Source organism: Schistocerca gregaria, chromosome 3, assembly GCF_023897955.1.
Source record: "Schistocerca gregaria isolate iqSchGreg1 chromosome 3, iqSchGreg1.2, whole genome shotgun sequence".
NCBI lineage: Eukaryota > Metazoa > Arthropoda > Insecta > Orthoptera > Acrididae > Schistocerca > Schistocerca gregaria.
This window is the reverse complement of record NC_064922.1, coordinates 741263326-741287840: the sequence shown is the minus strand read 5'-3', so window position 1 is coordinate 741287840 and position 24515 is coordinate 741263326. Positions and strand designations below refer to the sequence as shown.

General features: G+C 40.7%; 1 protein-coding gene across 3 annotated transcripts in view; it reads left to right on the top strand.

Moving 5' to 3' along the window:
* LOC126353835 (ecdysone receptor) overlaps nucleotides 1-24515 on the top strand; it is a 1466551-nt gene that overhangs the window by 1440956 nt on the left and 1080 nt on the right. For all 3 annotated transcript variants that reach the window (XM_050002968.1, XM_050002967.1, XM_050002969.1), the window contains 7 exons: nucleotides 11055-11225; nucleotides 16200-16340; nucleotides 16806-16933; nucleotides 17167-17298; nucleotides 18031-18183; nucleotides 18317-18539; nucleotides 19722-24515. The exon at nucleotides 19722-24515 is cut by the window's right edge and continues 1080 nt beyond it. In XM_050002968.1, coding sequence (XP_049858925.1) covers nucleotides 11055-11225; nucleotides 16200-16340; nucleotides 16806-16933; nucleotides 17167-17298; nucleotides 18031-18183; nucleotides 18317-18539; nucleotides 19722-19966 — 1193 coding nt within the window. In that variant the 3' untranslated portion in view covers nucleotides 19967-24515. The remainder of the gene's footprint in view (nucleotides 1-11054; nucleotides 11226-16199; nucleotides 16341-16805; nucleotides 16934-17166; nucleotides 17299-18030; nucleotides 18184-18316; nucleotides 18540-19721) is intronic.

Here is a 24515-nt window from a genome sequence, read left to right as displayed (position 1 = left end):
TTCGTCTACCTAATCGTCAACTAAATGTAGAAAATTCTGCAAAGTTATTGCTGTACCACAGCCTTTTACCACCGCTTCAGGGGTTTGGTCAGTGGGCATTCCTACAACACGACTGCTGCCCCAGGACAGTTCAAGGGTAACTTCTGCTTAGTATGTTGTTGCCCTTGAGCAGTTATAGCCGGTACACGAATCACGGCATCTCTGCTTCCTTATTCAAGTCGTACCGCACGAGGCTGAACAGAATCCTCTTTTTTGTGAGTGTTCAGCGTTCACTCCCCGCCAAGGTCATTGGAGACTGAACAGTACCTCCTTTCAGCAAGGATAGTCGAGTGAATTTGGCTACGGCTCTCATAAGAATCGTCTCGCGTGGCCAAGGGAAACTATGGAAAACGCGAATCTGAATCACGGAACTGGATTTTCAACGCATATGCGACCCGCGTTTATAATAACGAAGGCGCTATGGCCGATTGTTTTTCCAAACCTCACAAACCTAAAGTTCCCTGGAGGCGCTGAGAAGTAAAAACTTCCATTTATCGCAGCTGTCTAGCATCATTCTAAGCTGCAGAGATAAGAGTCCGAAAATGTGACAGTGATGAACATAGCGTATTCGACAGTAGGCGGTCTTACATTGACTTCTTGCCTCGGACGATCTCTTCGGGATCTCAAAACAACTGTTCAGCGTCGTGTTTTCAATATGAAAGAAATTTTCTGTTATTAAAAATTTTTCCTTACATTTTAAATTTGTCGTCCAGTGGCGCCAAAGATCCGCGGGAGGAATTTGAAATCCTGGATACAACTTATTATTTCCACACCTTGTCGCCATAATCATACACTCCCGGAGACAATGTTCTGTAGGTAGTGATATGTAATGTTGTGTTGTGTGGCGTTCGCTCTTAAGAGATGAAGAAGTGAGCTTGCAGGAGGAATAATAGTGGTATATTTTCTGTCTCAACAGGGTTGCAAGCCAAATTCGCATATTCAAATGCTTGACTATAATAACGACGTCAGAAAGACACGTCGGAAATACATATGTAAGTAAATGTTCCGTGAAACCACGCGATAATATGTTACGTCAAAACGTGTACGAAACAAAACTTGTCAATGGAAATGGAGCAAAACTTTGCAATGCATGTAAGAGGTCAAAAGACAAACATTATTCGTTTAAATTCAGAGCTGTCACAAGAGAACGTGTTCTCCTCTGCATTCGATGAAGCCCTACTGCGACACTGGAAATGTTCCTTTCGCACCGTGGGAGTTCTTTTAAATTTTCTGCTGCGCATACCTCTGGAATTATAGACAAAACAAATGAATAGGAAGTCATAAAAATCCAGAGGCAGGTCGTTTGCAGCGTATTTCCGCGACAATAACTGCTAATTGAAACTCTTACGTTTGTATTGACGGGATACAATCAAATAGTGCATAGTAGCACACCGCCATACACACTACTATTGTTTTATTTGGAAGTGGCCTGATAACACAAACTTTTAGCCCGCATTCATCTGTCTAGGGAGAAATGAGATTTCTTCTTTGCCGACGATGTACGCTTTGATACCTACACAGCTTGAGAATGGCCAGTGAGGTCTAAATTGACCAGTCGTGTCGGGAAAATGTAGTAAATAAAAATGCTTGTAAATCAAGCAATAAGAGGCGAGGTGGAGCCATGTCTCTGACCATCAACCGCTATACTGTTGCACGTTTTACATAGTTACTGTGACTTAGTTCCATTTTTAAAAAGAGAACCATCTGTTTGAAAGCTGTATTCGTGACGATCTAGTGATACATACGAAAAGGTAACCTTAGCTATTCACTCGTGCATATATTTACATTCTCAATTCATCAGACACAACGTGTGAACAATACTTCCTCAGATTATGTACAGATCATACAATTCTAGTTTGAGTTTCGCATGATTCAGCTCGCCCCGCCCACCGCCTAGTTAACATACATGTTTTTCTGCACATAAGAAGCCAGACTCGCTCCAAAGATGAATTTAATGAGTAAGTGTCAGACTGCAAATTCAGAAATTCCGGAGTTCTGTCCGCAGTCGCTCCTGTCATTTTGTGCGTGATTCGTGCTTTTTCACCACTGGCAATCATTTGTTAATGTGAAAATGGCAAGTTGAACCGGGGTTCGGAGTCCACATTAAGATGTGAATCTTCACTGGATAAGTCAGTTTAGAATGTGGAGGAAAGCAAGCCAAAGCATAGCATTTCTAACAGGACGATGCTAGTAAAGTACTGCAGTCTTCAAACCAGCCAAAACTTTTCACGGCGTAGTGACTCGCGGGACGTTGAACAGAGCACACTTAGCCTGACGACCTGAAACGTTATGACCACTGCCCACCGCAAGATTGTCACCAGATGCCATTGGGATCATCTGACGCGGTAAGGAAAGCTGAGACCAAAGGGGAATCATTACAATAACGATCCCAGTCGCAAATGGGTGGGGGGGGGGGGGGGGGGGGCACCCAGGAACGTAAGCGACTTTGACAAGGGGTGGATTGTATAGGCGCATCCGGGAACGATGATCTCAGAAACGGGGAAGCCGGTCTGCTATTCGGATGCTACTGTCGTCAGCATCTATGGAACTTAGTTGAAGGACGATTAAACTTCTTACAGGCGATAAGGTGTTTGACGGCCACGCCTCATCACATCACGTGAAAGTTGGAGGGTTGCCAGCTTGTAAAGCGGGATAGACGGCGATCAGTGCTAAAGCTGATAGCTGAGTACAGTGCTTGGGCAGGCACACGTGTTCCGGAGCACACCGTTCCAGCGTTATCATCAACTGCGATTGCAGTTGGTACGGGATCATCGAGCTTGGACTGCGGATCAATGGTACCTGTCTCCTCGTCAGATGAATCGCGTTTCGTGTAACGGTGTCCGGATACGTTGTCATCCAAGTGAACTGCTGGAGACATGCAAGCGTGAGCAGCGTTATGCTGTGTGGGACATTCACCTGGGCTTCCGTGAGACACGTGATAATAGTGGAAGGCACCACGGCAGTTGTGGACTACGTGAACATTATTTTCTTCATTCTGAATGTCTTCCCCGATGGCGGTTGTATCTTCTAGCAGGAAACGAGTTCTTGTGGAAAGGCGAGAATCGTTGTACATTGATTTAAGGAGCATTAAAGTGAACTCAGTTTGATGTCTTGCTCACCAAATACGCTTGATCTGAACCCGGTGGAACAAAGCTGGGACGCTGCAGGGTTTCAGCTCCCACAAACCATTAGCCCGTAATTTATTGGAACTGCGTGACCTCTGCGTAGACGTCTGGTGTCTCATACCTCCGGAAACCTGCTAAGGACTTGTCAACACTATGCCGAGCAGAATCGCCACTGTATTGCCACGGCCGCTTTAAGGCCTAAACGCCAAGTTGATAGGCTATGGGTTGGTGTGGGGTGGGGGACACTAGAGGCACTGCAACTGTCTTAAGATTTCTATACAGGACATATCACAGATGGTTTTAAGGTGGCGGTCTCTTGGGGAGCCGAGTTGAAAAGGGCTCGAGGGCCGTACAAGTTCAAGATTTTTACACAGTATTACAATCAGTAGTCAAAACTGACACGGGTCAAAGTGTACGAAGCAAAAATGGAAAGCGGGTGGGCGTCAAATAAGTTGCTTGTGTGAAACAGCCCTGTGTAAGGCGCGTCAGAGGTAGAGTAATACGCTATTAAGCACGTGCTGGTTGTACTTTGGGCGATCAGGGCATAAGAAATTCTTGTGTGTGTGTGTGTGTGTGTGTGTGTGTGTGAGAGAGAGAGAGAGAGAGAGAGAGAGAGAGAGAGAGAGAGAGAGAGAGATCGATCGAATAGTACCATGGTGCATTTTCGGATATTTCGCGATCAGCGATCAAAAGCATTTTTGTACAGATATTTAAAAAATAGCTGCTAATAGTGTATGCACCCATGTCCGAGGCAAGTAGTTTGCGTTTCGTAAAAAAAGAGTTTTTTTACAGGATTGGGTTGCTAGCCCAATGCCCAACCCTCCTCCTTTATCCGGGCTTGGGACTGACAGTGGCTGTTGCAAGCCAACTGGCCCCAGGAAGAAGGCAAGAGCAGGAAGATTTTGTTGAGATAGAGGGCAAGAGGTTCAAGAGAGTACACCAGTTCAGATACTTGGGACCTTGGTTTACCACGGACAACGACATAAAAATGGACATGAAGGAAAGAATAGCAGTGGGAATGAAATGCATGCATTCCCTCAGAGAGACGCTCGGCTCTAAATCTGTCTCAGTGAACACTAACATGAAAGTCTACAACACAGTGATATGCCTAACAGTATTGTACGGTTCAGAAACATGGAGCATGACTAAGCGAGAAAAGGAAAACCCATTAATATTTGAAAGAAGAGTTATGAGGAAGATATGGGAACCAGTTTTAGATAACGGAGAGTGGAGGAGGAGGAAAACAAGGAAATCTACCTTCTGATGCGACAACCAACTATTATACAGAAGATAAAGAGCGAAAGAATACAATGGGTGGGCTATGTAGCCGGTATGCCAGATGGAAGACAGGCGAAGATGGCACTATAGGGGAAACCAAACACCAAACGTTGGACGGCCAAGGCAGCGCTGGATGGACGACCTGGCGAAGGACCTAGCACACCTGGGGATTGAAGACACCTAGAGGAAGCGGGCACGAAACAGGAAGGAATGGAGGCAGTTTATGGAAGCAGCGCATGGTCTACAGGGCATGTGATCGCTGGATATCTATCTGTCAATAGTATTTATGGATATTAACGCACTAAACTGCAAACACTCGAATGACGTGCTAGTGACCAAAAGTCGGAAACTTACTTCGAACCGATTGTCTACTGGAATTGCCAATCTCTTTGCTGTATTTTGTTTTCACTGCATCCGTTGAAACTGAAAGTAATTTATAATGAATTGGGTGCAACCAGTTGCTTTTATAGGTGTTTATTTTTCCATGATGACATTTCAAGATACCCGGTATCACATCTTCAGATGTTTATATTTGTTTACGCGTCATGAACACAATTTCTTTACTAACGCCGTTGCAGAATTTTGCAGCGCAAGCTTTTAAGACTGCTAGTGTAAAACATTGTAAGTAAAGGAACAATGTTCCCGACACGTATTTAAATGTAAGCAAAATCAAAGCAACAACAGCCCTCGGTCGCAAAACTTAAGTCCTTTGGCCTGGTTTGGGCACTACCATGTGTGCCTTCATCAGATGTAAATCATTCAAAGTGGCATGTCAGGTACAAAATAAATATCAAGCGATAAAGCTTTAGTGCCGGCCGGAGTGGCCGAGCGGTTCTAGGCGCTACAGTCTGGAACCGCGCGACCGCTACGGTCGCAGTTTCGAATCCTGCCTCGGGAATGGATGTTTGTGATGTCCTTGGGTTAGTCAGATTTAAGTAGTTCTAAGTTCTCGGGGACTTATGACCACAGCAGTTAAGTCCCATAGTGCTCAGAGCCATAAAGCTTTATTCACAAAATTTTAACAAAAAATGAATGGACGGCAAGCCACTATGTGCAGCTCACACATGTCAAGCCACAGGTAGCATCAGACTAATTTTGCGACCGAGGGCTATTGTTGCTTTGATTTTGCTTTGTAAACGGTCGCTGACCACGCAGCCATTTTTAAAACGTTAAGTAAATGTAAGCATTTGAAGTTCGGATGAATGTAATCTCAATAATGCGTGTTTCCAGGCACAATTTGGTGGCGTGGTGTGTCGGGAACGGGATTCCATTCATGTGGTTGCCTTACCCCATAAACATTGTCACGGACGCTACAGTTTTACTTCATGCGCCAGGAGCCCTGCTACAGCGCCACGTAACGTGGCTGCGCGCGAAGTTAAAGTGAATCGCGCGGCTCACCGAAGGTGTGGAGCGCCCGGCGTAGACGATCGTGCGCTGCGCTTTCAGTACCCACAACTCGTATAGGTAATTTTGGAAAATGCGGAATTTGCAAATAAAAGCTAAGCACACGTGAGCAGTGCGCACCCACCGAACAGCGGTCAGTAGTAGCGGCCAGGCTGTTGCGGAGCTCATCCGCGCCGGAACCGTCGCGACGGCGACCCGCGTGCGAGCCGAGCTGTCGCCACTCGCCAGTGCGAACCGGCGCGGCGCTGCCGAGCGAGGAGAGCGGCGAGCGCGGAACGAGTCAAGGCCGCACAGTGCCCCCTGCGCCGGGCCTGGCCGCCGCCGCAACAGCCGCCTGCTACCTGCGCCGTACAACAGCCACGTGCTTCTGCAGCACAGGCGCCTTTAAAGGCCGTTTATCACGAGCTACTTTCTCACCAAGAATCCACTACTCAGACTACGTACGCCTTTTATCCTCCGCGTAAATCAGCAACCGACCACGACGCGATTGTATCAGTGACGTCAGCGATCTATAAATTGTGACGTCAGTGATCTGTAGAGTGTGCCGCGCATAGAGTTATAAATTTCGGAATGCGCTGCACATTAACAAGGGACTTTCTTAGCGGCTGCTAAAATGGAAAGTTGCCGTATTCCGGCCGAGCTCATTCCTGTTATGAAATGGGTTTTGTGGTTTCGTGTCACCTTAATCTTTATCGTGTTGTTTACTTTGTGTTGGTGACACACTGAGAAGCGCAGGGTCCTGGTATTTTTCCCCGCTAATATTCTCTTGCAAGAATACGAAAAATCTGAAACCTGCAAAGCTGTTTACGTTTTACAGAGAAAAGGCCACACTAGCAGAAATAAGAACGCAAAATAGATAAAAAAAATTAATATGAATTATTTCAACCGTGAAAAGATTAGAACTATTTGACGAGAAAAATAATTTTCGATGTTATTTGACACTTAGCAACGAAAGAAGGCTGGAAGGAAGAAGAAAAAGAGGCTATGTACTGCGTTCTAGATATTGTTTGACGTGTTTTGCCCTTTGCAAGTACATATTTTCTGGAGAAAATAAATGTTTATCATTAGAAATGGTTAGATAACAGTTTTCGTATCCTTTCAGTTCTCAGGAGTGTAAAGAATTTACCACACGACCTTTGACAAGAACTTCCACTATGAATTCTGCTGAAGACATTGATAAGCTCTATTCTAATTGCTTGTTCCGTTAGTTTGCTATTATATTTAATTTTTTCGTAGAAAAAGACAGTCCCTCGTAACCTCACTTTCACCGTTAAGATGCCAAATTACGCAGCAGACAGCTTTCACAACACACTCAGTTTTTGTGATGACACGAACACGAAATTGCCATTCGAGCCAGATGAAACTCAGTACAGGAATAAAACGCCAGAGGCGGTGCAGTAGGCTCACTTCTCTGAGTTGTTAATTCAGAGAAGAAAGTCTGTCGTGTAAAAGGGGGCTTAAAGGCCAGCCTGATTGACGGCAGTAAAAGCGCGGTAGTTATAGTTACTAAGCATTCTCAACGTCAGCAATTCACATGATGGAGTGCTGTGTTTTCAGCACCGCACTAATTTGATTCTTTAAAGAATCGAACGCTCAAGTAAAAAACAGTTTCAACGTTCTCATTACTTCATAAATGAGTTATTGTGTTAAATATTTTACGTGAAGCGTGTAAGCGAGAAAAAGTTTAGCGATGATTTGAAATTATATTTTAAGTATTTTGGAAGTAGCTGAGCAAGGGCGCCCATACTATACTTTACAGGGCGGGACTAGAACAGGGTGTATGGAGTATGGAGTATTTTTTAGTATGCATGTAACAGAGACTTTAGTCATGAGCAGTATATTGTCCTTCAATATTTACAACTGTCCGCCAACGCTTGGGCGACTTTTCGATTCCACGACGGTAGAAATCACGTGGTTCCCCTCCCCACACCCCCACTCTCATACAATTTACACATTATTTCCTTCTTAGTACCACCAAAACTTTACTTCTGGATACAGTGTCGCACACTTTTTCTGCGTCTTGGCAGACCATCAGTGGAGTGGATCTTTGTAGTGGTGTTCCTTCAGCTGTCTCACCGCAAATACGAAATTTACTGTAGAGCTACTAAATCACTGAGTTGACTAAATACTGGCCTAGTGTGAGCCAGCCTCATGAGCCGAAGACGTAGTAGCTAAGAAAGCACGGTGGAAATCAGTGTCTTGCGAAAGTAAATCAGATAGTTTGAGCACAAGCGGTTTTCAGTTTCCTGTCACGGAGTTGCTACTGACGAGCTAATTCAGCCTAGGGTGCTCAGTAAGCGTCCGCACGGATAGTTTGCACCCCCGTCTCCTGTTATAGTCAACACTATGCGAGGAACAGGCTTTACATAGTGTCGGGTTGCACGCGGCGCCGCGTGGCGCAGTTCGATCCCCGGCGGTGGCGGCTGTGAACTATAGGGCCGTTGTCCTGCGAGTGACAGATGGCGCCACATCTGCCGCCAGCTGCGGCAAGGCGGCGGACCAGCCACGCCTGAGACGCGACCCGAGCTGCTCTGGCGGAAGGAGCGCTGCCTGCTGTCGCCCCCAACTGCTCTCTCTCTCTCTCTCTCTCTCTCTCTCTCTCTCTGGTTTAGCCGTTCTGGGTGTGCTACTCCCGCCGTGACTGCCAAGTTTCCACTGTCGACTTTGGCAGAAGCCAGGCACATATCCAAAAGTGAGACAGAGGAGGAGGCACTCATGGGCCCCAAAACACATTTAATTACAGACTGTGTCTACCGGAGGATACTTTTTATAATTTTGCGTGAGTTCTAGTCCAAGTGCATGCGAGAAGTGGGGAAATGTTTGTAAAGCTCCTTCTGATTCGACACTGCCCCTTTACGCATGGATTCCCACTCTAGCTGGAGGGATCTTCGGCTTGATGTGTTAAGGCTGGAGACCATACTTTTATGTAATATCAAAACGCGTGATATCTTCCTGTTTATGTAATGAAAATGGGTGAAATACGTGAGAAAATATGAAGTGGCGCGAAAATGTTATTGAATACAGGCCAAGGAAAAAAAAGAAGACCCACTAAGAAGGAATTATTCGAATGCTGTGTTTAGAACAGGTACAGACAAAATAATGATTAAAATTTCAGAAAAATTGGTTGACTTATTCAAAAGAAAAAACTTCACAAACTGAGCAAGCCAATAACTCGATGATCCACCTCTGCCCCTTATGCAGTGGTTGACAGAGTTGTTGGACGCCCTCCTGAGTGCCAAATTCTATCCAGTTGGCACTTTCGATCGTCAAAATCCCGAGCTGGTAGGAGGGCCCTGCTCGTAATGCTCAAACGTTTTCAGTTGGGGATAGGTCCGACGACCTTGTTGGTCAAGGGACGGTTTGACAAGCACGGAGACAAGCTGTAGAAACTCTCGCCATATGCGGTCGGGCATTATTTTGCTGAAATTTAAGCCCTAGATGGTTTGCCATGGATGGCAGCAAAACTAGCCGTACCAATGTGCTGTGAGGGTGCCGCAGATGACAAACGAGGGGAGGTCCTGCTAGAAAATATGGCTCCCCAGATCATCACTTTGGTTGTGAGGCCGTATGGCGAGCGACATTAATATTGGTATTCCACCGCTCTACGGAGCGTATCCACGCACGTCTTCGCCCTGGAATTTCATTGACTGGAGTAGAATTGTCTTCAGTGATGAGCTCTGATGACCAGCGAAACCGTGTCTAGAGATTCCCGGACAGCAGTGGGATACGAACCGTACCGTCACCCACCCGACAAACAAAAGTGGTGGCCTGCGATGTCCCCTTGGGTTGTCATCCGCGGGACTCATACAGCACAGCTGTACGTCGGAGATATTCTGTGCCATCCTGGGCTTACATTTCATCTAGATAATGCCCGACCGCACACAGCGAGAGTTTCTGCTGCTTGTCTTTATGCTTGCCAAATTCCACCTTGGCCACCAGGGCAGTCGTACCTCTCACCAGTTCGAGATTCCGACGAGCTAATGCGCCAATTGGACAGAATTTGTCACGATATGTCTCAGGAGGACATCCAACAACTCTTGTCGTCAATGCAAGTATGAGATACGCTGCAGAGCTAGTAAAACATTCGCCAGTTGACTAAATACGGCCTAGTGTGACAGTTGAGAAAGCGTCATTTATCGGATGATCTTAAGGTAGATGATGATTTTGATGCCACAACGCACTTGTAGTTCTGAATCGGTGTAGTCGCTACTAGTCGGAAAACTTCGGGCCTCTGTTTTTTGTTTGCCCCATTTTCAATCTCGACAGCACTCAAAGCCCTTTACTACAAATAATCGTAGCAGTACACTACTTCACACAATATCATTACTGCTTTTGAGAACTGAAATCCCGAATCATGGGAAGTGAAGAAGAAGAAGAAGAAGAAGAAGAAGAAGAAGCACGTTCTTCATAATCGGCCCACAGTGCAACTAATTACGTTCTGTTGCAGTTGAACATCATTTTTTAAAATCATGATGCTCACATCTGTAAGTTATGTGGCAGGTGTGGTTTTTGAAGTATGCATGTAAAAGTAGATTCGGATATCTTTCTAAGGGAGCGTTACGGGGAAATTTGAAGGAGGGTTAAAAAGCAATATTATGTAATTTTACGCAACGTAAAGTATGTAAAAACATGGGTCTATATGTACAATTTGGCAACTGATTTTCTGTATTTCTTAGACAACGATAGTTTGCTAAATTTTCTTGAGAAGTCATTCCCATAGTGTTACAGATTGAGCAAGCTGGATGTTATAGCAGGAGACACGGTTTCCTTTATTTTTTGTGCAGTTTTAATAAGATTTCAACGTACATCTCACCTTCAAAATTTTTATTACCATCGGAACTCATCTTTTACTTCTAGAATTAATTAATTACTTTTTCTGCAGTGGTATCGTATTGAACTGTACACGGACGCTAATTGTCATACTGTGAGCCCCAATCCAAACAGCCATATATGTACGAACGCATGGTCTCAAGCCGATATAAACTAAATAACCAGCCACGTCAAGTGGCGAAATATCCACGAGCTTTCGGAAGAGTTCTCCTCGGTCATTGTCGGCCACAATTGTCGACGCCCGAGTAGCACTCCTCCGAAAGCGCGTGTGTATTTAAGGACACGATGTGGCTGGAAGCTCGGCAATGTTTTAACAAAAATAATAAAAAACCGCAGATGACATTTGTATTGAAATATTTCTGGTTTTGGTGTTGGCAGGCCGGGAGGACCTGTCGCCTCTGAGCAGTCTGAACGGCTACAGCGCGGACAGCTGCGACGCCAAGAAGAAGAAGGGCGCCGCGCCGCGCCAGCAGGAGGAGCTGTGCCTCGTGTGCGGAGACCGCGCCTCCGGCTACCACTACAACGCGCTCACCTGCGAGGGCTGTAAAGGTACCTACCATCTGGAGTGGCGAAGTGTTACACCGTGAAGTGTCAGTCCCATATTTGTAAAAAATTGTTGAGACGTTCATCTCTTAATAGATATTAAGTTATTAAATTTTCATTCCATTTAGAACTAATATCCATCTTAAACATCAGGAAGAGTTGTGACCGCCATGAATACAAATACACTGCTGTATTTGTTGTAACACGGAAGCAGTCAGCTTCCAAATATCACCTTAAGGAATTTCTTGGCGTGCCCAAAACACACACATTGTCAGTTAATGAAGGTTGCTGCCCGCAATCTGGAATGTCTTCCCCTTACATCGCAGGTGTACTCTGTACGACAGACTCGAGGAGGGGCAGGCTCTTCGAGAGTCCGAGCATTCCTCGAGGTGTCAGTGGTGGGATTTGTCACTATCCTGCTCGAGTATGCCATTTGCTACCCTGGTGGGGAAGAGTTGGACAACCGTTCTTGGCATTTACTGGGGCTCATTCAGCTTCCCTTCAATGATTATCAAATCAGCTTTCCTGTCATACATAATAGCAGTGATTCTTGAGAACTGTGATAACTATGAACATTATCCAGCTCATCTGAGAACACGGCGTCGACCTCACCGAATGCTGTAGAATGCTACCTGAACGCCAAATAACTCTAGCCCTGCAGCATTCGTATCTCTCTTGTTGGTGGAATGGTGTCGACAATAAATTACACGTGGCAACTTGAGATCACAATCCAGCTTCCAGTAACTTGTTCCCAGTGGTTAGTGGTGAAATCCTACCTCTAACCTTGCCCAGATTTCAGCTACAGTCGTGTGTGTATTCGTCGGACCCACTCGAACGACCTACAATCTTCTCACGATGTAGTCATTTTGGAAGGACCCTGCATCCATCTTGTTACCATTCGTTCTGCAGCTATTGCACTACAGGAAACTGTATGTGTGACCTGGCAGGATAATGCTCTCGTGTACCACTTCTCGAAGATTCGGCCTTTCTGAAAGTCCTACAGAAAGTGATATGCTGCACGGGCAAGTCCTTTGGGCCTACAGTGTTACCTTCACCTGGAAAGTTTCGCTAGTGTTAGATACACCTAATACCCATGAGGTACTCACTTTTTTATCTGCAGGAGTGGGTTTGTTCTGTACTGAAAATAAAAAATAAGCTCTCATAACGATGAAATTTTAATCACTGTATCTACATCTACATCTACATGACTACTCTGCAATTCACATTTAAGTGCTTGGCAGAGGGTTCATCGAACCACAATCATACTATCTCTCTACTATTCCACTCCCGAACAGCGAGCGGGAAAAACGAACACCTAAACCTTTCTGTTCGAGCTCTGATTTCTCTTATTTTATTTTGATGATCTTTCCTACCTATGTAGGTTGGGCTCAACAAAATATTTTCGCATTCGGAAGAGAAAGTTGGTGACTGAAATTTCGTAAAAAGGTCTCGCCGCGACGAAAAACGTCTATGCTGTAATGACTTCCATCCCAACTCGTGTATCATATCTGCCACACTCTCTCCCCTATAACGTGATAATACAAAACGAGCTGCCCTTTATTGCACCCTTTCGATGTCCTCCGTCAATCCCACCTGGTAAGGATCCCACACCGCGCAGCAATATTCTAACAGAGGACGAACGAGTGTAGTGTAAGCTGTCTCTTTAGTGGACTTGTTGCATCTTCTAAGTGTCCTGCCAATGAAACGCAACCTTTGGCTCGCCTTCCCAACAATATTATCTATGTGGTCCTTCCAACTGAAGTTGTTCGTAATTTTAACACCCAGGTACTTAGTTGAATTGACAGCCTTGAGAATTGTACTATTTATCGAGTAATCGAATTCCAACGGATTTCTTTTGGAACTCATGTGGATCATCTCACACTTTTCGTTATTTAGCGTCAACTGCCACCTGACACACCATACAGCAATCTTTTTCTAAATCGCTTTGAAACTGATACTGGTCTTCGGATGACCTTACTAGACGGTAAATTACAGCATCATCTGCGAACAATCTAAGAGAACTGCTCAGATTGTCACCCAGGTCATTTATATAGATCAGGAACAGCAGAGGTCCCAGGACGCTTCCCTGGGGAACACCTGATATCACTTCAGTTTTACTCGATGATTTGCCGTCTATTACTACGAACTGCGACCTTCCTGACAGGAACTCATGAATCCAGTCGCACAACTGAGACGATGCCCCATAGCACCGCAGCTTGATTAGAAGTCGCTTGTGAGGAACGGTGTCAAAAGCTTTCCGGAAATCTAGAAATACGGAATAAACTTGAGATCCTCTGTCGATAGCGACCATTACCTCGTGCGAATAAAAAGCTAGCTGCATTGCACAAGAGCGATGTTTTCTGAAGCCATGCTGATTACGTGTCAATAGATTGTTCCCTTCGAGGTGATTCATAATGTTTGAATACAGTATATGCTCCAAAACCCTACTGCAAACCGACGTCAATGATATAGGTCTGTAGTTAAATGGATTACTCCTACTACCCTTCTTAAACACTGGTGCGACCTGCGCAATTTTCCAATCTGTAGGTACAGATCTATCGGTGAGCGAACGGTTGTATATGAGTGCTAAGTAGGGAGCTGTAGTATCAGCGTAATCTGAAAGGAACCTAATCGGTATACAATCTGGACCTGAAGACTTGCCCGTATCAAACAATTTGAGTTGCTTCGCAACCACTAAGGTATCTACTTCTAAGAAACTCATGCTAGCAGATGTTCGTGTTTCAAATTTTGGAATATTCCATTCGTCTTCCCTGGTGAAGGAAATACTTGATTATCAGTTAGCTAGTTTTTGGTTATGTGTTCGTAGTGTAACACCTTCCATTTCTGTCTGTCTAATTCATTGTATGTCAGTATCAACCATTTGTATTGTTACGATTACATTTCATAACATTGTATACACGACGGGCTGAAAAGTTCCAGACTTTGAGCACAAATATTGATTTCTGACAGTAAATATTTGTTCAACATACTCATTCATGCTAATGCACATTTTACGTTGTTGTTGCAGCCTTTCTAATCCTTTCAGCAGCTTGTTTGATATCTCCACTTTCATTGCAGTGATGACCTTTCAGCCGTTTCTTCATGTTAGGAAACCGACTGTAGTCCGAAAGAGGCCAGCCCAGGTGCATAGAGGGAGGTGATGGTCTATAGTATGGATTGTGTGTGATGGTGCATTGTCTTGCATCAAAAGCATCATTTTGAGAACTTTCACTGATGTTTCATATTAACTACCTCACTCATCTGGTCGAGGAAGTTGGTGCAATTTTATCTGGACATACTACAGCCCAGTTTGTTCCAGCAAATGGACACCGTTACTTGTTTGGTCAATTTTTGGATGTTTAACATCTTTGGTAGTGGGGAGTCACAGCATTGCCATTCCTTCGACTGTATACTGCTTTTTGTATAATTATTGTGAAACCGCGTTTCAATCTCAAGTCACTAATGTAGTCAAATAGCCGTTTATAGTATTAAAATGAGTTCAAAACAGCCCTAGGTGTCTCAGTTTGTGCCTTCTTTTATTCACCGTACAAACATTTCAGCATCCACTTTTCTGAAAGTCTCTTTATGTATAGGGTATTGCAAACAATGGAACTAACCCACTTCCGGTAGATGTCCCATACCTAGGCTATCTTTTAGATGAGTTATTGGCTGGTCATGAAGAATCAGTTTATGAACAACATTGCATGTTGAAGAGCTGGTATTGATTTGCTGGACTGTACTGCATTCGTCCCAGGGCACCAACTGTGACTGGGATGATGAAAGTTTCACTTTCCAATGGCGACTTAGCTCTGTGAAGATCATTGGACTTCAGTTTCTTTGAGCTGTTTTATTGTTATTAATGTTAACATCAAACGGATTGACTCAGTTGACAGATATTAATTTTATCTACTTATTGTATTCTTGTATCAAATTTGTTAGCTCAGTCCATGTATCTATTCGCTGAAAAAGATAGTGCTAGGCCTAACAGTTATTTATGCTGTATGTGTTTGTTTGTACAGTTTGGCAGAGATCTAGTATTCCTATTCTAGGGCCCTGCATATGATGTGGTCTTGAGAACATCTCATTGTGCCATCAGGTATTCATTTTCTGCCATGACTGTGTAGCCTGCTTCATGTGTCTAATGGTTTCAGAGTGCAGAGCCAACATATATCTCCCTGAAGTACATTTGTATTTACTTATTTGTATTTAGCAACTGTTCCAAGAGCTTCAACTCCTGCTTTCATTCTTCTTCTTTTTTTGCCATTTTAATGTTTAAATCTAACAGTTGTCTTTGGTATTGACTATGACCGAATGTTTGTCTCCAGTATTGTTTTAGTCTCTCGTAACTGCTACTATTTCCAATCAGTCACTAGCGATTTCCACCTGAAGATATCAAGCAGTAGTAAGAATAAGATGTTGCCGGAGTTGCGTGACATAGTCCTGCGGCAACTTAAGAATATTATGTTTGGTAAAATAGTCCTCTAATATTTGTATGTAGTGTAGTATGTGTTTGTTGTTTGAATGGATGAAATAGATACAACAAAGTTGTTGTCTATGGTTAGGATTTTGAAGGATAGTTGTTAAGGTTGCTTCAAAATATCAGTGTTGTATTCATCTGAAGTTAATTGTATTATTTAATATAATAGAAGCAACCCACCCCCTTCTCCCCCAAAATAAAAAATTAAGTTTCGGAGTTTTTATTAAATAAAATTTTTCCATTTATACTCTGCTTCATTTTCACTTTACTACTCTGAATGAGTATAAGTTTCTGTTTTCTGTTTCATTTTTCTGTAAGAATTAATCAAAGAATAACTTCTCCCATCACTACTCTAAGAATGATATTGTGACAGTATAAGTATCGTTAGTATTTTGTGAGCCTTGAACTAATTAGTTAGCATCTGATCTTGATCAGAAGGCAAAAAATTTAATCCTTACTCTTATCCATGTCTGATAAGGTAATATTCTTATGCTTGATTTCAGGCTTCTTCAGGAGGAGCATAACAAAAAATGCCGTGTACCAGTGCAAATATGGCAATAACTGTGAAATTGACATGTATATGAGGAGAAAGTGCCAGGAGTGCAGACTGAAGAAGTGCCTCACTGTGGGCATGAGGCCAGAGTGTATGTATCACACACTTGCTTGAGATTTCAGTTGGATGTAAAATAATGTTAGCCATTCTTAGTTGCTGCACCTATCATCAAATGTACAGTAGTTCATCAATCAGTGTGAAGATAACTGTTGGAGAGTATTTATTTCCAATTCCTGTAAAAACAATGTCGCTTATTTGATGGTAATTGTAAATAACTGAGGCAGTATTGAGATACAGGCTGTTTTTAGATACAGGCTGTTTTTAAGAAGCTACATTTATTGGGTGGATAAATCCAAAACAGCCAATCAGAATATCTTAAAGAGCAGTTTGTTGTAAAATGGCAGTGAAAGCCATGTTGATTTTTGCTTTGAAGTTCTTAAATAGTAAATGAGAAGCAACTTAAATGAGACAAAGAAAATAATTATTGTTTAAATGGAATAGAAAATAAATTCATTTGATCCCAAATTAATAAGTTTTACTTTCTTTTTTGTCACAGGTGTAGTACCTGAATACCAATGTGCAGTGAAAAGAAAAGAGAAAAAGGCACAAAAAGATAAAGATAAACCTAATTCTACTACGAATGGTTCACCAGAAGTGATGATGTTGAAAGACATAGATGCCAAGGTTAGCAAGCAATATTTGATAATTTATCTTTGTAGTAGTGTTTAATGCAATGGTTGTGGGATGTGATATGCTGAAAACTATATCAAAGATATGTGCACTGTTTCCTGACATTTCTGTGTAAAATAAGATTATATAGAGACCTCTGTGATTTAAACCAAATACTATACTGTAATTTACTGTTTATGCAGATGATGAACAAATGTATAATTTTTCTTTACAATTTATATTTTCAGGTGGAACCAGAAAGACCATTGTCAAATGGAATAAAACCTGTGAGCCCTGAACAGGAGGAGCTTATACATAGGCTTGTGTACTTCCAGAATGAATACGAGTCTCCTTCTGAGGAAGATTTGAGACGAGTTACGGTAAATGTCACATTAGAAATTTACCCAAATACTATGTGGTGCTTCATAGTATGAAAGTATTTTATGCTGAAATTTGTTGACCGTACACTATGATCTCTTTAGCAGTCTTTCACACAAGAATATTTTACATGTAATATTACACCCAAAGTCATTTTAAAGTAACATGATGTTGCTGATTAATGATATACCATCAGTAATCACTTTTTAATAATTTCTGTATTTGGCTAATTAATTGGGTTGGAAAATACATTGATAATCTAATGTCGAGTTTCAGTGATGCTTGCTTTGTTGAGAGCCTTTAGCCACATAACCATCAGACAGCTGTCACAGTTTTTAGTGTGGAATATATTGTGTAAATAATTGAAAATCTGACTGTGAGGGAATCACTTTATCTGCTGAATGTTTGCAAGCTTTACCACTGAATTCTATCTGCATGTGACTTTACAAGTTTTATGAGTATTTCAGTTGTATTGCATGTAATGTTCCAAAATATGTATTTTCACTATTGGGAAAATGGTTTCTGACTGTCTGGCTCAGTTGTATAATGGAAATTCAGAAACTGGATGATCTACTAAGTTTCTACCAAAAAGGCCAGAATCTGTCAATCTCAGTTACAGATAATTCAAAGTAGTGGTGTGAACCACCCACAATTGTGATCACTCTCTGCCTTATTTTAACTGAATCATGTGCAAGAGCTGATTGTTTCTAAAACTGTATTTTCATGTTACGCAGAGTCAGCCAACGGAAGGAGAGGATCAGAGTGACGTGAGGTTTCGGCACATCACTGAGATCACAATATTAACTGTTCAACTAATTGTTGAATTTGCCAAGCGGTTACCAGGATTTGATAAACTGCTGAGGGAAGATCAGATTGCACTACTAAAGGTAAGAGCCATTGCATCATTCCTGAGAATATGTTTTTCTCAAGAAAGAAAATTTGTATAAATCTACAGTTAGTTGTGATTCTGTGTACAATTTTGTTTTCTCCTGTTGATTAACTTTTTCTTTTTCTTTGTAGGCATGTTCAAGTGAAGTAATGATGTTTCGCATGGCACGGCGCTATGATGTAAACTCAGACTCTATACTTTTTGCCAACAATCAGCCTTACACGAAGGATTCTTACAACCTGGCTGGTATGGGGGAAACGATAGAAGACATGTTGCGGTTTTGCAGACAGATGTATGCAATGAAGGTTGATAATGCGGAATATGCCCTTCTGACTGCAATAGTCATATTTTCAGGTATGTCATTAGCAGGAACTATGTTAATGGGGTACGGCTCAGTGGCTTAGTGACTTATATATTAGTTTACAAACATAAGAGTCCATGGTTCAGTCCACTGTCAGTCATAGAATTTTTCCTCTCTGCCAGTTTTTTGCGTATCTAAGAAAAGCCAAGTTCATTTTAGTTTGGAGTTCATGTGGAATTGAAGGTGGTCTTTTAAGTGTCTGGTTAAATCAGTTTGGAAGGACATACCACCTTCAATAGAACCAAGCCACCCTTTGGGTTGAAGACAACTTTACTTTCAAGCTCATGGTACTAGATGATTCAGCTTCATCTTATTCTCTTCGAAATGGCTGAGTAACAAGTTGGGCTATCTAATGTATTATGTGATATGAACTTAATTTGCTTACCAGTAACTATCTCTGATTGTGGTGTCCCAAGAATACTGATAGCTAGTCTAATATTCAGAAAAATATGTGGTTGGATAGATAAAATGATCTACTCACCAAGCGGCAGCATGAGTAGACTTTTTGTCCATCTCATCACATTACATTGTCATAAAGTGATTATTTCAGTAAAATATGTGTATCATTATTGTAGTTCCTGCACAGTGTCTGATTACTACCTTTTGACTGGTATCCCATCCAGCATTATGAGTGTTATGGGGAATGGGTAGATGTAAAGGGGATAAACTCCATTGCAGCCATGTTGTGTTACCAACAGGAAAAGGGGCTGTTCCTACATCTTGTGGAATAGAGACACAGCAGAAAATTGCTTAAATGTTTCATACATTCAAAACAGATATCCACCTCTAAATTGGCTATGTGGTTAATGGTATATTCCTATAATAGGAACAAAAGTTATTTATAAATACACAAATAAAAAAATAGCTGATCCCACAGTGGATCTGGTACATGGCTAAAATATTCAGAATTCTGTATACTGTAACTTTTCCTCATCTGAGGTCTCCTGAGATGAAGAAAAACAGTAGATATAGTAGTAATTGGAGAATTCGTCAAACCAGGAGTTTACTAGTGGGTAATATTACATTGTACTTTGATGTAATAGTTAAATATTTTAATATTTAGGTAGATAGTTACTTTAAGCAGTAGCAGGGTATGGATTTTAAGCCTTTTTTTATTTTATGTAGCCTGACATATTTATTAGACACACCGTTAACCTAAGTTTAACTGTTTTCAGAGCGCCCATCACTTGTTGAAGGATGGAAAGTAGAGAAGATACAAGAAATTTACCTGGAAGCTCTCAAAGCGTACGTGGACAACAGGCGGCGTCCCAAATCTGGAACGATTTTTGCAAAGCTGTTGTCAGTTCTTACCGAACTGCGTACTCTAGGAAACCAGAACTCAGAAATGTGCTTCTCTCTCAAACTGAAGAACAAGAAGCTGCCACCGTTCCTTGCTGAGATATGGGATGTGATCCCATAGATGGCAGTGTGTTCAGCAGGTCCTGAAGTACTAGTCCTTACAATACTGAAATTGACTGTTTTTCGTATTCATTTGTTTTCATTGCATATATCGAAGGGGAAGGCAGCGTACAGTTTCATACTTTCATTATATCCCCAGTGAAAGCAGCATTATATATTTTAAGTCTCTACAGATTCTATTTAAATGAACCTTTTTTAATTATTGCAGTGTCAATATTATGGTTCAGCAACAGTAAAAAGTAGTAGTTTGACAAAATAGTTACAGGATTGCAAGAGACAAGAAACAGTGGAAGACACCAGCAGTTCAGCAATGGGTATCAGTGTCTGCTGCTATGGGCTATTTCCATTTTATTGTAACATTAATTGTGATTTATAATTTGAAGACCCATTATTTTTGTAACAGAAATTTTGTCCTAATGTTTGACACAATTTTAGAAAAGAATGGCTGTCTCTGATGAAGTGACTGAAATTTGTGAGGAATATGTGGGGACCACCATCTTTGGTGGGGAACAAATCTGCCTTCACTGATATATGCACATAACACAGTTATTAAGCAACTAGAAATGAATTTGACTGATTTTAGTAACTTTCCCCTCTCTCTGATAAGAAAGAAAAAAACTGCTTTCTTTCTAAACACGTTTTTGTAATTACAGAAGTTGTAGATATGGTGCAATAAAGTTTTAAGAGATTCACTATTCTTTGACTGAAATTATGTTTTATAAATAAGTCATATGTAAGCTGAATCACTATAGTAATTGTCCAAAAGTACTGAGTACTAAGGGACGTGTGAGCAAGTATCTGTAAATTGGTCACAGGCAGTTTGATATCTGGGCATTACATTGGATGGAATCATCCTATTCTTTTATTTTAATCGTGTTATCTACATCTTTCTTACTTGCCACTAGTGGCAGTCAGTTTTTGTTCACTGCTTGGTGTGAATGAAATAACAAATTTCAAAATTACTTTTCAAGTAGAAATACTTCTCATTTAACTGTAAAAATGAAAGATGCAAATGGTGTAAGGCCATTAATTGATTACCTCTTCAGGTTCTGTCACTTCACCCTTTTAAGAATGTTGAGTAAAAAATGTTATAGTGCTGTAAATGTCTGTATTATGTGTGCCAGAGTTAAACAGAACTTATTTTAAAAACCCCAACTAAGATAGTATCAGTACCCTTCTGATGACAGCTCGTGAAATCGTACTTCAAAGTAAGCTAATGTAGTGATGTTTCAAATGTGCTTATGTAGATCAAATGTGTATCTATTGTCTGTTTCACTTAAATGTTACACTGAGAGCCATGTTATCTTATGTCTGATACTAATTGTTAGTGTATAACTTGTTTGTGTACTGTTCCTACTGTCTTAATGTTAATATGAAAAATACTTTAATGGTTGTGATAGTGATTGACTAAATGGTTTAATTCGGAGGTGCAAAAGAACGGAAGATTGAAGAAGCATTTTTCACAGGCATTAATAGAAAACATGTTATTCATCTTCCCGTGAACATGAAAAACACCACCAAAATGAAGGCTGTGAAAAATAACTCTTGTTTTGTAGTAAGTAAAGGTATTGGGAAGGATCTTTGTGGACTTAACATGAGATATAGTGTGTTTAAATCTAGAATCTATATATAATATATTAGGATTGTAGCTGTTAATGTGATTGGAAAAAAATATTGCTTACTGTTATGGAAATGATTATTTGTTAATTGTTTTGTCAGAGAATTATTTATACAAGAATTAAAATTAGATTGGGAGGGGCTTGCAGGCTTTAAGAAAGACTGGGATGTATATTTTGAAGAGACATTGAGTCTGGTGCCTTTACATTGAGTTTAGATGAAGCAAGAACACTAATATAAATTGTGTGTGTGTGTGATGAAAATTAAAGCTATAAGAAACTTAAGGTGCTGCCTTTACGTACAAGAAATAAAAAATGACTTCTCATATGTACTACGCTGTTTGCTCCTGTGGACAACATAAACAGAACACATCAGTGGCATTTTATGTATTGCCGGAAGCTGAGAGAATATAGCCGTCCGTTTTTAAATATATTGAAATATAGTTTCATTTGGAGACAAACAGCACCTTTGTTTATGTGGACAGTAGAAAAGTGAAAGTGCTGAACTTTTATACTGGAGGAGTTAGTCAATTAATTTTAGTGATATGACAGATGTTCAGTGTTTGATGTACAGTGATAAGGAAGTGCTAGTGCTGGAAGTGTTGAAGTTTTGACAGTTTCTTCATTTCTTATGGTGAGCCAGCAATGAGTTTTTGGAACAACTGTCATAGTGTATTGTTTCTGTGGACTGTTGCAGCAGCTTTACGATCTGCTGTTTGTAACTACTGACATTGGCCCATTGGGTCACAGTGTTTAATGTGGATACATCGTTGCCACCATCAAGACTGTTTGGTTCTCAGTACAGATTTTCTTTGTTAATATAGCCTAAAATGGCTGACTGATTAAAATATCTCCTGATATAAAACATTAATTTGTTTTAACCTTCCCTTTACAAAAGAATTTTATGTGAAACTCAAAGTCTCAGTAGAAGCACAAATATCTTCTGTGGACCATTTCTTCAATCCAGAAATGTTATTGAAAGGCATTTGTGCTTAATAGTAAAATTCCAACATGATATCATATGCTTTGATCTGAGACTGGGTTCAAGTCTTACTAATAACGTAAGGTTAATTCAGATAAGTGCTTTTAATCATCCATATAAACAAGTAAGAATATAATAAGAATTTTTATATGCCACATTATAATATCATGTTGCCTGTGGTTAATTCCATTTGTTCACATATTATTCATATTGATGTTCCTCATACTTAAAAAGTTGAGGAAATTTTCATACTTTCCACACTGCAGTAGACTCCAAATGAATCTTATCGATTAATGTTTTCAACTTTTAAAAAATAAAAACTCTGGTCTGGATCAGATGCATATGTTAATATATTTTATTGCACTTTGGGACATTCAAAGAGTAAACAACACAAATCTATCCAGCTGAAGCTTCAATTCTGTTCAATTTTGTAGAAATATTCATAGAATTTTAGATAGTGTTTTGTTATTGCAGTATTGTGCCAGGTTGCCTTACTAATGTTAAGGAGGGCAATGGGGAAGCATGTTTGTATCCATGTCATCATAAACCATCAGATTTCATTGATGGAGTTTCTACATACATTGCAAAAAGTTTAATGCAAAAAAAATTTAAAGACATGTTGAAGCAGTGATTATGGCATTTAGTGTCATTCTGTGTTAAGAAGATAATCCCCAGCTCTCTTGTAGAGGCTCAACAAAATGCACTGCCTACGTACCATGAACATATTTTGCATTTATCATTGTATTCCACTTCATTTTTTACAATAATGACTGTGTTTCCTGTTTTGAGAAATGGTTTTTGGATGCAGACGTCATTTTTCACTGCCATATTGAATATAAAATTTCTTTGAAAATAATTTTGCAGAAATAAATTTTTACTGCCTCTGTGACACTGTTAAACACAATTTTGAAAGTTAGTGTATTTTATGAAGTTTGAAAATGTGTTCAGGTTATATAACACCATTCTATATTAGTAACAGCACAATTTAAAGGAGTAACAGTGGTATCTTCTTTACAAATGTGCCGGAGTATCTACAAATGTTTTATAATCTACAGATCTTAAATTCACACTAGAACTAACATGAAATGGAACTGAACACAAAATTATTAAGACAAGTGTCTGCACAGGGGGGTTGTAAGCCACTGAAACAATAAATAATGATTTTTGCCTGGTGTATAGTCCTTAACTGAGTGTGGAATGAACTTGCATTTCATTCATGCTGAACAGTATGAGATAGCAAACCACTGCCATATATTATCAAGCTAATGTTTCTTAGCATCTTTGGACTGTAACAGCAGACTGCCCAATAAGCAACATTGTTTAGAAGTAGGATATGCACGTTATCAGGCAGTGAATAAAAAACTTCAGAAGATTAACAACACTGTGAGCACTTCACATGGTATATCTTTGGAGGTAGAACTGCCATATGCAATGATTACATATAGACAACTGGAACTACAAAACTACCCTTAAATATTAGCATTCAGGTTTATTTTTAATATTTAGTTCAGTGCATCTTATTGGAAAAAAGAAATTCTTCTAAAAACTCAACACCCAAATGAAAGTCTTATCAGTACTTACACATAACCTAACATGGAACGTTTAAATTTGCAACGCGAAGTTAAGTGTAATGTGTTGTTATTTGCTCCTAATAGGACATTTTGGGATTAAGTAGTGGGGCCTTCAAATTTTTCTGTTTAGTGTGGCACTTTTTGTCTGTTCTCTTTCTTGATCCTTGTGTTTTATTTTGAACATTTCATAAATTTGGAAAAATGAGTCATCACTATTATATACGGGGAATTTTCACTGACCCACTGTTGTCAAAAACATTTGTGATGTAGCAGTCAGTATGTCTAGTAGCTTGCCCTTTAAAGGCCTACTCCTAATGTTTTACAAACTTTTCCGTTTGATGGAATGCATGTGTTACAACTAAAAAAACTTCAAATATATTT